Raw genomic sequence first — 16,031 nt, forward strand, 5'->3', positions numbered from 1 at the left:
TGCTGATGCTACAAATAATACTATTGCTTTTTTTCCTTCCTTTTTTCCTTCCCTTTTTTGGAAAAAAAAGTCATTTTCCCCCTTAAATTTTCTGTACTTCCCTCTCCAGACTTCATATCTCTAATTAGATCTCATAAATAAAAATAAAAATCAGTCCTTTGAGAATAATTGATTACAACTGTATGTTGTTCCAATCACTTTGTGAGAATGATGAAGTATATTACGTCACTTTCCCCAGTCTGCGTGTTTCCTCTTTCCCTCTTGAGGAAGCGGGAGAGACTCCTGTAATGCACTACCAAACACCTGAAAGTTAAAACAGTCTCTTGCTGACTTACCACTCCTTGAAGACTTGGAGGGATCAGGCCACAGTATATTGGGATGAAAGTACTGCAAACACATGCCTGAGAGATAGATGGGAAAACACCATGTGAAATAAGTGAACTAGCTAGAGAAGCCTGCACTATTTACAGAAGATAAATCTAGGCAGAAGATGAAGCAAGAAAGGAGAATTTCCATGACCAGAACAGGTCATGTCCACTCTGCTGGTTCCTGGGAGATAGGCACTTATAGCTTCACATTCAAAGCTACTAGAAAGCCCAAAACTTACTACTTGCCTGGACAAGCTCTTCTTTGGAGTTGAACTCGGATAATATGACATTTTCTCCATCCGAAACCCGGGTCAATGAAATACCTAAACGTCCATTGGCCAATTCATGTCCATTGCCTGGTAAGGTTTTGTATAAGCAGGCACGGATTATTTTCACCAGGTTGAACGATGGGTGCAAAGGGCCAAGAAACCTCTTCCGGGCTTCTTTAGAGACATGAATGATATTTGCTCCAGCATCACCTAGTATAAAGAAAACAATATAAATTATAAATGATTAGGGATAAGGCTGCAACACATAAGTTTTAATTCACAGATTAGTTTATTCTCATTTTTATTCTTAAATTATTAGATTTATATCTCACTTCTTTTTCTACAAGTTCATCATAGCTTACATGGGGAAACTCCATTTAACGACGACTCTGCAGTGAAGGTTGGGCTAAGAGATGGTGACCGACCCAAAGTCCCCTAGTGACTTTCTCTGTATCGATAGAATCCTTTCTGCAGCCAAAGTTTTGCCTTTAGGCTCCCTCACCACAAAATGTGGCCTCAATATTGATAGAATATTAATGTGACAAGTGTAGCATTTATAATTTTCTAAGGGTTATTCATTTAACCTAAAAAAATACCCAACAGGAAGCAGATTACCATATAGCTCCCTTTTATCCTATCCTCAATCACAGTAGATGCCATTCTGTTCACACTTTTTGATACCCAGTGTATAAAGAATTTTGTTTATAGTTCTACATTATACATGACAAGAACTACCTAGCCTGTGTTAATTGGACATGATATGAATTAAACATCTAGATTAGTGTTGTCCAAACTTGGCCACTTTAAGATGAATGGACTTCAACTTCCAGAATTCCCCAGCCAGCATGGCTGGCTGGGGAATTCTGGGAGTTGAAGTCCACTCATCTTAAAGTGGCCAAGTTTGGACAACACTGATCTAGATAAACTGCTTTGGGGAAAACAGTAAGAACACGGTTTCCCTAAAGGTCTGTACCACTTGTCAGGTTCTCCATCCTGGGCTCAGGAGTACATCACAGATCTGATCCATTGACAATGTGTTAACTATTAAACACAGCACTGTTTTCAGGACAATGTTGTTGTGCTGCCCAAAGTTCTCTTTATCAGCCACCTCTAAGCTGGGAAAATTATCTCATTGCTATTTGACCTTTTCCCCTAAGACCAAAGTTGTTTACCTTATACTGTGTTTCCTGCTCATCACAAAAAATATACTCAAGGTTAAGCAGAGCTCAACTGACTGTGTTATAATGGGTTATACTATTTTTATTTCTCTTCTTTTATTGGTAGCCAACTTGCCCAAGGCATATGCCTTTCAATCAAATACTACTCCTAATAGTCAGCAACAATTGCCTAACTTGAAACATGACTACTTGGTTTTATTTTTGAGTTTTGGGCTTTCAGGTCAATCTTGACTTCTGGCAACTACCTGGGCAAGTCCATGTACAGTGGTGCTTAAAAGCTTGTGAATCCTTTCGAATTTTCAGTATTTCTGCGTACCTATGACTTAAAACACGATCTGCTCTCCACACAAGTCCTAAAACTAGATAAAGAAAATCCAATTAAACTAATGAGTCAAAAACATCATACTTGTTCCTTTATTTATTGAGGAAAATGATCTAAAGCTACATATTTGTGTGTGTCAAAAGTATGTGAATCTCTAGGATTATCAGTTCATTTGAAGGGGAAATCAGAGTCAGCTGTTTCTGTCAATGGGACTGGAAGACTGAGTGAGCAAAACCCTGTCCACCCCACAAGCAGCAGGAGCCACATCCCTCTCTGAAATCATACCAGAGACATGCAATCAGCAAAGGCATCCCACATGTGTTACTTTCCCATAGGAAGAAAAGCAACACATGTTCAGCTATACATGTGAATACCTCCTTGGTGCAGACGTCCTCATTGCATTACATGGCTGTCATATCCTGAATCAAGCATTGTCTGCATGACTTTGGAAATGGTAGGGTACTTATGATTCCCATGGTAAGAACTAACACCTGAGTAGAGTTTGTATTACCTCAGGAAGTGCCAATGTGCTTCTCAGAACACCCAAATCTTGCCTTTAAGCTTCAAGCTCTAGTTTAGCTATATACATTCTAAATTTCCAATTCTAAACAGAAGTGTGGCCAGCAACTCTATTGCTTATTCCACTCTGTTTCTCATTGGTTACAGCAAATCTCAAATGATTTTGAAATTAGGAAAAGGAAAGTTTCCATGAATACTCAAGGATGATCCACAATTTAACACCACACAATAATGATATTGCAGCATCCTTCTCAACACCAAAAACTGGGCCTAAGTTTCTGTTTTTTGAGATGGAAACTAGCAGCAACTTTTTATGTGAATCTCCACAAAGGAATTCCCAGGTTAAAAAAGAACACTTTTTAAAACTGGGGTGGTTGATGAACAAAACTTAACTGCACAGCTTTTTATTATCAAGCAATTCCAGAAGTACATTTGTGGAAATCAGAGAGCAATTGCTTCATTCTTGGCCTCCCCTCTGAATTGGAGTAGGTCAGAGGCCTGATGACAGAAAAACAAGGAGACACTCATTTTCTCATTTCTTCTGGGGCACTCTAGTTAGAAAATATTGCTGAAGAGGGTGTGTGTATATCCCCTTCAGCAAGATTTTCTACACACATGAGGGAGAGGAGAAAAGCTGGCAAATATAAGCCTCTAGAACACAAAAATCAATCCAGCTTGAACCATGAGAGCCTGTATTAATTCACCTGCTAGCATTATAAGCTTTAGTCAATCAAAACCTGGACATCAGACAATGTAGCCATCATACAACACCTACAATGAAATGCTGGGAATCAAGGAGACCATTCCTACTGAAAGGAATGGGGAACTTCAACAAGGTCCTCCCTATTCTGCTGCTTGCTCACCTGACAGGCATCTGTATTACTGGAGAGAACGCAAAGCACCACGTATAAGTAAAGATGCTACAAGAATACTACATATTGTAGGGCATTTGTATCAATACTGAACTCTAGGAACATATAACAGATAATCATTTTAAAGCCCTTCTATATTCTGCTACTTGTAAGAGAAAATATCCAAAAAAGGAAATACCCTGATTAGGACAACTGAAAATTTACAAAATAGTAACTAGTTTTTATGTTTCAAAACTTTTAATGTAGTATATTATTATTCTATTTCTCTCTTCTGCTATAAAGCAGATTGCTAAATGGACCATTATGAGTGCAATATTAGTATACAATTCATAAGTAGTGATTTAAGCTACAACATATATACAGATCAAAGTTGAAGTCCCTTGTTCATTAGTAAGCTCCTTATTAATACCTCTATTCCTGAACCCTTAAAAATATACACTCAAAACCAAATTGCTGGTTTTGTTTTAAAAAAACATAATGTACAATTCAGAATTCATAGTTCCATCAGTTTGCAAGCTTATCCCGGTCTAGAGGCAGCAAAGCAGTCCCAAACCATGATACTGCCACCACCATGTTTCACAGATGGGATACGGTTCACATGCTTTTGCCATACACAGATATGCTTTGGATCATTTTCCTCAATAAATAAATGAACAAGTATAATGTTTTTGACTCATTTGTTTAATTTGGTTCTCTTTATCTAGTTTTAGGACTTGTATGGAGAACAGATCATATTTTGGGTCATACTCATGAAGAAATATCTCCTGTTGGGGGAGATGGGCGGCTACAACTTTAAAAAGAAAGAAAGAAAGAAAGAAAGAAAGAAAGAAAGAAAGAAAGAAAGAAAGAAAGAAAGAAAGAAAGAAAGAAAGAAAGAAAGAAAGAAAGAAAGAAAGAAAATTCAAAAGGGTTCACAAACTTTTAAGCACCACTGTATGTCTAGGATAACAAAGGTCAACTGAATTCTTCATTTCAGTCCATCAAATCATATTGATTATGACGCATACATAAAGGTATTACATCTACTGCGAGCTGGGTGAATATACATTAAGGTATCTAAATAAATACTGTATCATTTGGGCAGAGCTGTGTGCAACATCTGGATGCATAAGCATGACATATGTCATGTTAAACAGCCCAACCCGTGTACAGTAATCAAGTTACACTTTGCATTTTAATAGCTGGGTTGTAACACAAACCTTTCACCAAATTAAGACAAGCCTGAAGAGAAACTGAATAGCTCTCCTTCAATGTATACGCTGGAGGGAACATGGCTTAGCAAAACACATAAGAGATGCTTCATTTATTGAGAGCACATCATCCTGCAACCTTGGCAGTGCCAAAATAGCCTTTAGAAAATGGATAGTCACATGTTGAACTTCAGACTTCCTAGAAGAGAGACCAATTTTGATGTCCTTCCAGAAGGGGATTGGATTTATTCAGATGGATCCAAAGTGAACAACAGCACTGAAGATAACTGAACATACGTAGTAACCTTGGAAAATGCTATGTACACACACAAACAAACTTTGGCTGGAAAGACCATCTGCTCAGCAAGTTGAGATTTGAGAATGCCAGAGAGGATTATCAATGAAAGTTAGACAGGTCAAAAGAATGGTGGAGCAGGAAGAAAACACTCCTAGTATTAAAACATCTTAGTAAGTATGCCCAATATTTTAATTAGTCCACATTCCTAGTGGATGACTATTCAAAACAAACAGAGTTTTGTATTTGCCTAATCTCTCTCCTTCCCAATATTATTATAATATTATGGGGCATCCTTTCTGTATTTTAAGCCACGTTTATCTGCCCTGCTCCAAGAACACCAGAGGCAGCCCTGGTTCCCACAGATTCTTTTCTCATCTTTCACACTCCTTTAAGTATGCAGATGGTCTAAGCTGAAGCCCTTTTCACTTTTTACAATTTCCTGAGACTTAAATCAGTAGACAGATGTTTAATTTGAAGCACCAGAAGCTCCCTTGTCAGGAAAGGTCAATTTGATCTGCGACAATATTTTGGCAGAAAACAACAGAATTAAAAATATCATCATACGGATATAAGATTTATCTGGGCGGCCACTGACAATACACATTTTGGAATCTATAACTCTTCTTGGAAATGCTCCACTACAGAGTAAAGGGTGCTACCTCAAGCCAAGGACATTCCAGTTTCATTTGGAACTCCAAGATCTCCTACACAGAGGACATTTTATTATATGAGGCTTCAATCAGTCCAACAGGAAGATAACACTGTATTGGTGAGAAAACACACAGATGCCCCCCCCCCAAAGTTATGTAACTTCATGTGATACATGTAAAAGTATCACATGTAATTATTCATATGTGAAAATCCTGTAAGAATGGCTATATTCATGAAAGGGTGTACAAGTTTACATTTTATATTTCCATGTCTACTTAGAATACAATTCCAGTACAAGCCTGAAATATATATCCAGATTTTCAAAATGTCCTCTGCTTTACATCATACATTCATACAGAGGGCACATTCATGACCATCTTTAAACCCAGGATTTCCTTCAGAATATAAACAAAGAACTGAATATGAGAGTAATTTTTTTAAAGACTGCTTTAAGCAGAAGTCATTAGTTGGGCTGTATACACTTCAAAGAGAGATTCAAAAGTGCTTCAGACCTCAGAAGAGTATGTGGAGAGTACTGCTCTGCCAGACATTAAAAACACCTGACTTTTTCCTGACTTCCACATGAGTCTGAGAAGGAAGTTGCAGCTGCTTTAAGACTCAGATTAATTTTAATAAATCCATTCTTTAAAGTAGCTGCTTTTTTTCAGGCTCTTCCCGGGAAAGTCTTTTTTAACAAACAGGAGGGAGCTGCTATGCTTGTACAAGGGTCAAAGTGCTTTTTCCAAATAATTTCCAAAGTGTGTCCAACTCTATACAGTAGCATTCTTCAACATCCTGAAAACTTGTCACACAGAAGACAGCAAATCACCCCAGAGCATAGGACTGAGAACAACAGACTGAAGTTGCAGGAAGGCAGACTTCAGATCAACACTAGGAAAAAAATCTAAATATATTGAAGCACGCATTGGCCAGTCTGGGATGGTGATGTTTTAAAATGAGTTCTTCCACTGAATATGGAAATTGTTGGACCAATGAACCAATTGCCTGAATGACCCTTTGCAGCTTGATGATTTTGCCTTTTGTTTTGTCCCTGCTGGAAAGAAAATAAAAGCAGGCAGTAGTTACGCTGCTGGTGTATTCAGGGGAGGAAATGCAGTACAGAGAATAAATCCTTATTCTTTGCCCTTTAAAAAGTGTAGCTTTGAGATATCAGAGATCCTGGCATTACTGAACAGTAATGTTTTGCAGGGCTACCAGGGCCATTATTGTAAACTTTAAAAACAGACAGTCCAGGGAGCAAACATGTGGTTGGTTCAGAAAAGCCTCGTGTTGCAGAGAATGTCTGATCTAATATTAGCCTAGACATGCACACGATTCCAGCCAACGTTCACAGGTGACCGTGTGATTGTCCAATGGGAAGTTGCATTGGGATGTAATGGTGGGGTAGGAGAAGTCATCCTATAAATTACTGTATTCCTCAAAACAAAACCTTCATGCCTTTTTTCATAACTCATCCGACTTTACATCCAGGAGCACCAAAAAATCCAGGAACCATCCTCAAACCATGTGAATTTTGCAAATTTCTTACATGCTCATTTTCCAAAGTATCTTCCGACCTTCCCAAGTTGGCTGTGTCAACTTACTCCAATGAAATATGGCAAGGCTATCCGAAATTACTTGATGATCTTTCTCTGGACTATTTGGCAATTTGTTTTAGATGATATCCTTCCTCTTTTCACATACCTCACATTTGTTCTAATTATCTCTTACATAACCCAGTCTTTGTTTTCACTGAGCTGTCGTCCTCACCCACCCCCACCCCTGCTGCTTCTGCAGCAGCAAAAAGCAGCAACAGAAAAAATAAGGCTGCCACTGATGGACATGAAATCAACTAAACACGGCCTGGAAATACTGCCTGCAGGATGTGCCCCAAAGGCAGAGGCTGGCTTCTCCCTGGGAGAAGTAAGGGACAGCTTTCCTTTAAAATCCTTTCCTAACCATGCAGTCCCAGTGTCCTCATGCAGGTCTCGTTTGCTAATTTGGTGGATTATAAATTTAGCAGAGGGGAAGAGACTGTCCGTGAAAAGTTGAGGCAAAACCTACTGCAATTATTAAAATCTAGAAGAGGGAAATGAGCTCAATTTGCTTTAAAGGATTGTCAGCCAGTGAGCGTTTGAGAGCAGGAAGTGGGATGAAGCAAAATGTCACCCACAGGCAGAAAAAGATACTGCTGGGAGTGTGACACAATCACTCCCTTTTCTCCCAACATTGTGCGATTTCTTGGAGCAGAAATCCCATAATGCACCACACAGAATTCAAAGAATGCAAGTAATTGGCTGCAGCAGATGTTTGCCCTGCAAGCAAGAAATACGCGATTGCGGATAATACTTGTACCCACAAATGTTTGGACCAGTATGCAGAGTCAGTAGAGCAGTAATGAAAACTGCCATTAAGAATGTATTTATTTATTCATTTAACAATGCATACGCTGCCCCCCTCACAATTTGTGACTCTGCATGGTATACAACAATAAATATAAAGAGAAAATCAAGATCCAAAAAAGAAAAACAAAAGTAAGTACCGTATATAAGAGCCTGGTGATAACAATACACACCCCTATCACAAAACAGGCTCATCTATCATCTGGCCAATGCACTGGAGCAGAGTTTGGTCTTCATGGTTCTATGGAAGCCTGCAGGGTTGGGGCCATCCAAACCTGGGGAGGGGAGCTTGTTTCAAAGTACAGGTGCAGCAACAGAAAGGGACATCTTCTAGGCTTTGTTAGATGGCACCACCTCCACGATGTGACCTGAAGCATGCCTACTTCGTGTGACCTCATGGAAAGATCTGGGAAAAGGTGGTGCCACAAATAACCAGGTCTTGTGCTATATAGGCCTTTACAAGTTATTACCAACACCTGGAACTGCACCTGGAAGCCTATTGGGAGCCAGGGCAGCTCACAAAGTAGCAATATTACAGGGGTGTACCAAGGCACACCCATTACTATCTGCACTGCTGCATTCTGGACTAGCTGCGCCTTCCGGATGACTTCAAAGGCAGCCCCATGCAGAATGCACTGCAGAAATCCAAGTGGGAGGTGTTTAAGGCATGAGTAACTGTGAACAGGGCCTTCTGATCCAGAAATGGGCACCAAAGACAAAGTTGTGCAAAGACCCTCCTGGCCACAGCTGCCACCTGTTCTTCACGCAGGAGCTGCAATCCAGGAAGACTCCCAAATTGTGTACCAGCTCCAAATGGGGAAGTGCAACTCCACCTAGAGCCAGGTTTGGAAAAGCCCCAGAACTGGATCTGAGGGACCCAAAACCCAGAGCCATTTGAGTCAGAGCCTATTTTTCGACCTCCAGACTCTCGTAGGCTCCAGTCACTGGAATAGAACTGAGGCAGCATCACTTGACTGAGCTGGGCAGATACAGTGGTACCTCGGTTCACGAACTTAATTCGTTCCGCAACTCTGGTCGCAAACCGAATTGGTCGTGAACCGAATCAAATTTTCCCATAAGGTTCAATGTAAATACGGTTAATCCGTTCTGACCCCTCCAAATTTGGTCGTCAACCGATTTTTGATCGTGTCCCGAATCAAATTTCCCCATAAGGTTCAATGTAATTATGGTTAATCCGTTCTGAACCATATGTTTTTTTTTTAAACCACAAAAATATGAAACAAAGTATAGCACGAAGAGAGAGAAAGCTAACCTTGCTCGACGCGACTTCTGGCGTGGAGGACAGGAAGGCAGGTGGGGAGGTGGATACTGCTTGGAGAGAAAGTCCCCCTCCCTACAGGAAGCCGCGACCACATGTCACGGGAGGGAAAATGGCCGCGGATCCTGTTCGTAACCCAATCCGGCGTTCGCGAACGGAGGCAAAATTTTGCGAACGGAGCTGTTCATGAACCGAATTGTTCGTGAATAGAAGCGTTCGTGAACCGAGGTACCACTGTATATATAACTAAGTATCCTCAGCACACTGATGAAACCTAACCCCCACCTAACAGATGATCTACCCACAGCTTCATGTAGATGTTAAACAAAAATGGGGAGAGAAAAGACCACTGAAAACTAGACCTTTCACCCCCACCAACACTGACTTGGAGCCAACTTTGGAGAATAGGAGACAACCACTAGAACTCTGTGGATACCATAGTCGTTGCTATCAAAAGGCTGCTGAGAAAACAAGGAGGGCCAGGATGTACTTCCCTATCTTGAGCTCATCACAGGTCATAAAAACGTGCAACCAATGCTGTCTCAGGACTATGTCCTGGCCTGAAATTTGACTGGAAGGGATCCAGAAAATCCTATCCTCGAAAGTCCTTCGAAGTTGCAATTTGACCTCTACCTAAGGAAGGAAGGTTGGAATCTGTACAAAAACTGTCCAGTTCTGTTGGTTCCAGTGTTGATTTTTCGAGGAGGGGGCAAAACCATCCCCTCTCTCAAAGACACATTTTCACCACCACATGGATCCAACTACATGCTGCTTGCCAGGATGACTTAACCAGCGTGGAGGGACATGGAACTAAACCACAGGTGGACAAGCTGACAGATCCAAGAACCCTGTCCACTTCCTCAGGGTCAAACTCTTCACAGGTAACCAGGCTAGACCTGCATAAATAGCATCCAACTCAGAGTGAATCTGAGTGACTTTATACAGCAGATGCCAAAAATAATCCTCGCAACAGTCTTGCAGGTGCTCTTTCAGCTCCTTACCCAGGAGAGATAGGTCACCTTAAATAAGGTCACTGGCTGGCAATTTGCAGACTCAGTAACAGCAGAGAAATACATTTGGCTGCTCTTATACCAAAGAGCTCTTCAGGATCACCAAACAAAGAGAGTATACACGTCTCCAATCCGATGTAAGGCTGCTGTTGACTGGCCATTCCAGCCAGTGACTAAGACCTCAGTAGAACTGTGTACCTCAGGGATAACCACAAATTCCCTCTGAAATCCAGTATTGCCAATCCAGCTATGGCATCCAGCAACTTAAGATAGAAAAGCAGCTATGCAGCAGGGAGGTTGGTGCAGTAGCAGCAATCCCGTCTGATTCCTTAGAGCCCAACTTCAAAAACAGGGTCTTACATCCAGTTATCTGCAAAGCAGCAAACCTGAAAGTCCCAAGAGTTTTCTGGATGACACTACTATGCCCCTGCCCCTACCCTGGGGTCACAGCTGATGCTACACCCAAAATCCAGGTGGTCAAATTTCTGACACAAGCAACCCCCTCCATCCCCAATCATCCGTAATCAAATCATGAATGATGGAGGCCTTATGATACGCCAACTTGACATTGGGCAGCAGCATCTAGGGACCTAAGGTCTTAAGGTCTAATGACCAGGCACTAGGGAAGTGACAGGAGGACTGGAACAAAGGGTTAGCACTAAACACAGAAGCAACATTCCCTGAGAACAATCTATCCCCAGGCTCCTGCCATATCTCCCTTTGTCCATCAGATGTTATTGCCTGCCCTCCACCCCCTCTTTCTAGTTATGAAAGATGCAGGGGAGGCAGCAAATGCATTACTTCAGTACTAATTAGCTAGTTTTCCATTCCACTTCTCAAAGGTACCTGAACAAAGGGAAGGCAGGCTAGGATAAGCATATAGACATAACAGAAACTACTGGCAGTCTTGCCTGTCCACCCATTCCCTGGGCTTCTCTTCTGTCAGTTCCAAGGTGAGTTATTGTGCAGCTTTCTCATCCAGAACAAGCCTCAGGAAAAGAGCAAAAAGTTCATTCAGACCTCTGGCTTGAGTTATGGAGGTCCTGTTTTGTCTATGGATAGCCATGCTGACTGGAGGTTAAGGCTACTAAAGTCTAAAATATCCACAGGACACCAGGCTGAAAAAGCAGCCACTGGAATTTGTAGATCTAGTTGCATATTCCCCTTCATGGATCACTGCCTTGTCGTGGTGAAGGGGCTTGCGTAACTCAGTGAAGCCATGAGCTATACTGTGCAGGGCCACTCAAGACGGACAGGTCATGAAAGAGAGTTCTGACAAAATGTGGTCCACGGAGAAGGAAATGGCAACCCACTCCACTATCCTTGCCAAGAAAACCCCATGGACAATGTTAAAAGGCTAAAAGATATGACACCAGAAGATGAGCCCCTCAGGTCGGAAGGTGTCCAATATGCTACTGGGGAAGAGCGGAGGGCAATTCCAAGTAGCTCCAGAAAGAGTAAAGCGGCTGGGCCAAAGCCAAAAGGACGTTCAGCTGTGGATGTATCTGGAAGCGAAAAGAAGGTCCGATGCTGTAAAGAACAATATTGTATAGGTACCTGGAATGTAAGATCTATGAACCAAGGCAAGCTGGATGTGGTCAAACATGAGATGACAAGATTGAACATTGACATCTTGGGAATCAGTGAATTGAAATGGACGGGAATGGGTGAATTTAATTCGGGTGACCATTATATCTACTACTGTGGCCAAGAAACCCTTAGAAGAAATGGAGTAGCACTCATAGTCAATAAGAGAGTGGGAAAGGCAGTAATGGGGTACAACCTCAAAAATGACAGAATGATCTCAGTGTGAATCCAAGGCAAACCATTCAGCATCACAGTAATCCAAGTCTATGCCCCAACCACTGATGCTGAACAAGCTGAAGTTGACCAGTTCTATGAAGACCTACAACACCTTCTAGAACTAGCACCAAAAAAAGATGTCCTTTTCATCCTAGGGGATTGGAATGCTAAAGTAGGAAGTCAAGGAGTAATCGGAATAACAGGCAAGTTTGGCCTTGGAGTACAAAATGAAGCAGGGCAAAGGCTAATAGAGTTCTGTCAAGAGAACAAGCTAGTCATAGCAAACACTCTTTTCCAACAACACAAGAGACGACTCTACACATGGACATCACCAGATGGTCAATACTGAAACCAGATTGATTATATACTTGGCAGCCAAAGATGGAAAAGTTCTATACAGACAACAAAAACAAGACCAGGAGCTGACTGTGGCTCAGATCATGAGCTTCTTACTGCAAAATTTAGGCTTAAATTGAAGAATGTAGGGAAAACCACTAGACCACTCAGGTATGACTTAGATCATATTCCTTGTGAGTACACAGTGAAGGTGATGAATAGATTTAGAGGATTAGATTTGGTAGACAGAGTGCCTGAAGAACTATGGATGGAGGTCCGTAACATTGTACAGGAGGCAGCAACTAAAACCATCCCAAAGAAAAAGAAATGCAAGAAACAAAATGGCTGTCTGATGAGGCTTTACAAATAGCTGTGGAAAGAAGGAATGTGAAAAGGGTGAAAGGGAAAGATATAAGCAACTGAATGCAGATTTCCAGAGAATAGCAAGGAGAGATAAGAAGGCCTTCTTAAATGAACAATGCAAAGAAATCGAGGAAAACAATAGAATGGGGAAGACTAGAGATCTCTCAAGAAAATTGGAGATATCAAAGGAACATTTAGTGCAAAGATGGGCATGATAAAGGACAAAAAAGGCAGGGACCTAACAGAAGCAGAAGAGATTAAGAAGAGGTGGCAAGAATACACAGAAGAACTATACAAGAAAGATCTTAATGTCCCTGATGTCCATGCTGGTGTGGTCACTGACCTTGAGCCAGACATCCTAGAGAGTGAAGTCAAGTGGGCCTTAGGAAGCATTACTAACAACAAAGCTAGTGGAGATGACAGTATTCTAGCTGAGTTATTTAAAATACTAAAAGATGATGCTGTTAAGGTGCTGCACTCAATAAGCCAGCAAGTTTGGAAAATGCAACAGTGGCCACGAGATTGGAAAAGGTCAGTTTATGTTCCAATTCCAAAGAAGGGCAATGCCAAAGAATGCTCAAACTATCGCACAATTGCACTCATTTCACATGCTAGCAAGATTATGCTCAAAATCCTACAAGCTAGGCTTCAGCAGTATGTGAACCAAGAACTACCGGATGTACAAGCTGGGTTTCGAAGAGGTAGAGGAACTAGAGATCAAATTGCCAACATTCGCTGGATCATGGAGAAAGCACAAGAGTTCCAGAAAAACATCTACTTCTGCTTCATTGACTATGCAAAAGCCTTTGATTGTGTGGATCACAACAAACTATGGCAAATTCTTAAAGAGATGGGGGTACCAGACCAACTTACCTGTCTCCTGAGAAATCTGTATGCGGGCCAAGAAGCAACAGTTAGAACCGGTCGTGGAACAACTGATTGGTTCAAAATAGGGAAAGGAGTACGACAAGGCTGTATACTGTCACCCTGCTTATTTAACATATATGCAGAGTACATCATGAGAAATCCCAGGCTGGAAGAATCACAAGCCAGAATTAAGCTTGCAGGGAGAAACATCAACAACCTCAGATATGCAGATGATACCACCCTAATGGCAGAAAGTGAAGAAGAACTAAAGAGCCTCTTGATGAGGGTGAAAGAGGAGAGTGTGAAAGCTGACTTGAAACTCAACATTAAAAAAACTAAGATCATGGCATCTGGACCCATCAGTTCCTGGCAAATAAAAGGGATAGAAATGGAAGCAGTAACAGACTTCATTTATTTGGGCTCCAAGATCACCGTAGACAGAGACTGCAGCCATGAAATTAAAAGACGCTTGCTCCTTGGGAGGAAAGCTATGGCAAACCTAGACAGTATATTAAAAAGCAGAGATGTCATCTTGCCGACAAAGATCCGCATAGTCAAAGCTATGGTTTTTCCAGTAGTAATGTATGGCTGTGAGAGCTAGACCATAAAGAAGGCTGAGCGCCAAAGAATTGATGCCTTTGAACTGTGGTGCTGGAGAAGACTCTTAAGAGTCCCCTGGACTGCTAGGAGGTCAAACCAGTCAATCTTAAAGGAAATCAACCCTGGGTGCTCATTGGAAGGATTGATAATGAAGCTCAAGCTCAGATACTTTGGTCACCTAATGAGAAGAAAGGACTCTTTGGAAAAGACCCTGATGTTGGGAAAGATTGAAGGCAAAAGGAGAAGAGGACGGCAGAGGATGAGATGGTTAGATAGCATCACTGAAGCAATGAGCATGAAACTAAGCCAACTCAGGGAGGCAGTGAAGGACAGGAAGGCCTGGCGCGATATGGTTCATGGGGTCACGAAGAGTCAGACACGACTTAATGACTGAACAACAACAACAGTAGTTGCATATTGGGTAGATTCTCACATTAACTAAGTTTTGGCTCAGCATGATGTATCAATATTTCTGACAACGTAAAGACTCCTTTGAGTCAAACTCAAGTCCTGATGATTTCATGGATACATCCCTGTAGTTGTCTTGTCAGTGATCTAGAATGGGATGTCTTCTAGGATGTTTTTTAACTTCATGTGCTAAGAAGGAAATGCCATTTAGATCCCAACCACCTAAAATCCTATGACGCCTGAGTTTTTTGAGCTGCAGGGACTGAGTGCCATGATTCCAGAATAGAATTTAAAGTCCAGAATTTAGACCAGTAATCAATATTTTAAGTAAGAGATAAAGGTTTTTGCCGTCCTTGTTATTTAAGTTTGCCAACTAGCTCTTTATCACTCTTAAGGTTATCAGGTGAAAACGCAGCAGCTATATCACCCAGTTAAATCCTTCTCAGTTCCCTTGTCTCAACCAACTTGCTGTATAATGGCTATTCTAGGCTAAGGCAGCAATAAAGCAGCAGGATAGGAAGTGCTATATCAGGATCTATCCCCCCCAAAAAATCTCATAGATCCTTGAGGAAATTGCAGGAGGATCGGAGCTATGTTCAATCTGGCCCTGAAAACAAGTTCCTGGACTTTAACGAAGAGATAAATGTCTTTAAAACAAAGGGTATAACTTTGGCAACTGCTTTAGTTGTGGGAACATATGTTTCTAGTGGAAAATAGGATAAATCTGGCTTGCCCACCTCATGTCTAGGTCAACACAGGTCATCTTATCATCAGCAGTCTGAACCTCCATAGAAAGACCTGCCTCAATCTGGAAAAAAAACACTAAAAAAATATTCTAAAGAGTTTTTTTTCCCCTCCTTTGGGAAAAAAAAGAAGCTTACAATTTAATATTGGAGAAAAGCCTCCCTTGTAGGAACTGATTACTGTCTCACTGCATTGTTGTCAAAGGATGTGTCTTTGTTGCTGTGGAGAAATAGTACGTGCTGGTCTAGCTTGTTCTTATTTTAATAATTCCTCCCTTGAAGATCTCCTGTGCTCTCAAGCCTGTAGGCAGGGGAGGAAGGTGATGGAAGAGATGTTCTTTTCTGGTCTGATACAGGAAAAAGAGGAAGGGAGGCTGTGGCATACACAACTCTCTGTAAATCCTACATGCAGATTGCCTTTGCCATGCAGGGAATTACCTCTGAATAAAAAATAACCCTATGCAAATATTCCAGATAGAGTTCTATGAAAGAGAGTTCTTAGAAAGCCTGGCTCAGAGCCATCTCTACATTTCTGTGTTCCCAGAGAAGCTAA

The 16,031-nt window shown here is 41.4% G+C and overlaps 1 protein-coding gene across 2 annotated transcripts in view; it reads right to left on the minus strand.

Annotated features, from left to right (window-relative positions):
• The window catches only part of PNPLA2 (patatin like domain 2, triacylglycerol lipase), a 60,401-nt gene that overhangs the window by 23,740 nt on the left and 20,630 nt on the right, over positions 1 to 16,031 (minus strand). For both annotated transcript variants that reach the window (XR_015797120.1, XM_088146076.1), the window contains exons 2-3: positions 615 to 847; positions 336 to 401 (exon numbers count right to left, since the gene is read on the minus strand). Coding sequence is in view for 1 of the 2 variants with exons in the window: in XM_088146076.1 (XP_088002202.1) it covers positions 336 to 401; positions 615 to 847 (299 nt within the window). In the remaining variant the exon portion in view is untranslated. The remainder of the gene's footprint in view (positions 1 to 335; positions 402 to 614; positions 848 to 16,031) is intronic.

Source organism: Python bivittatus, unplaced genomic scaffold, assembly GCF_059951505.1.
Source record: "Python bivittatus isolate LINGU-HERP-01145 unplaced genomic scaffold, Pbiv_v1 ctg000480_np1212, whole genome shotgun sequence".
NCBI classification, from domain to species: domain Eukaryota; kingdom Metazoa; phylum Chordata; class Lepidosauria; order Squamata; family Pythonidae; genus Python; species Python bivittatus.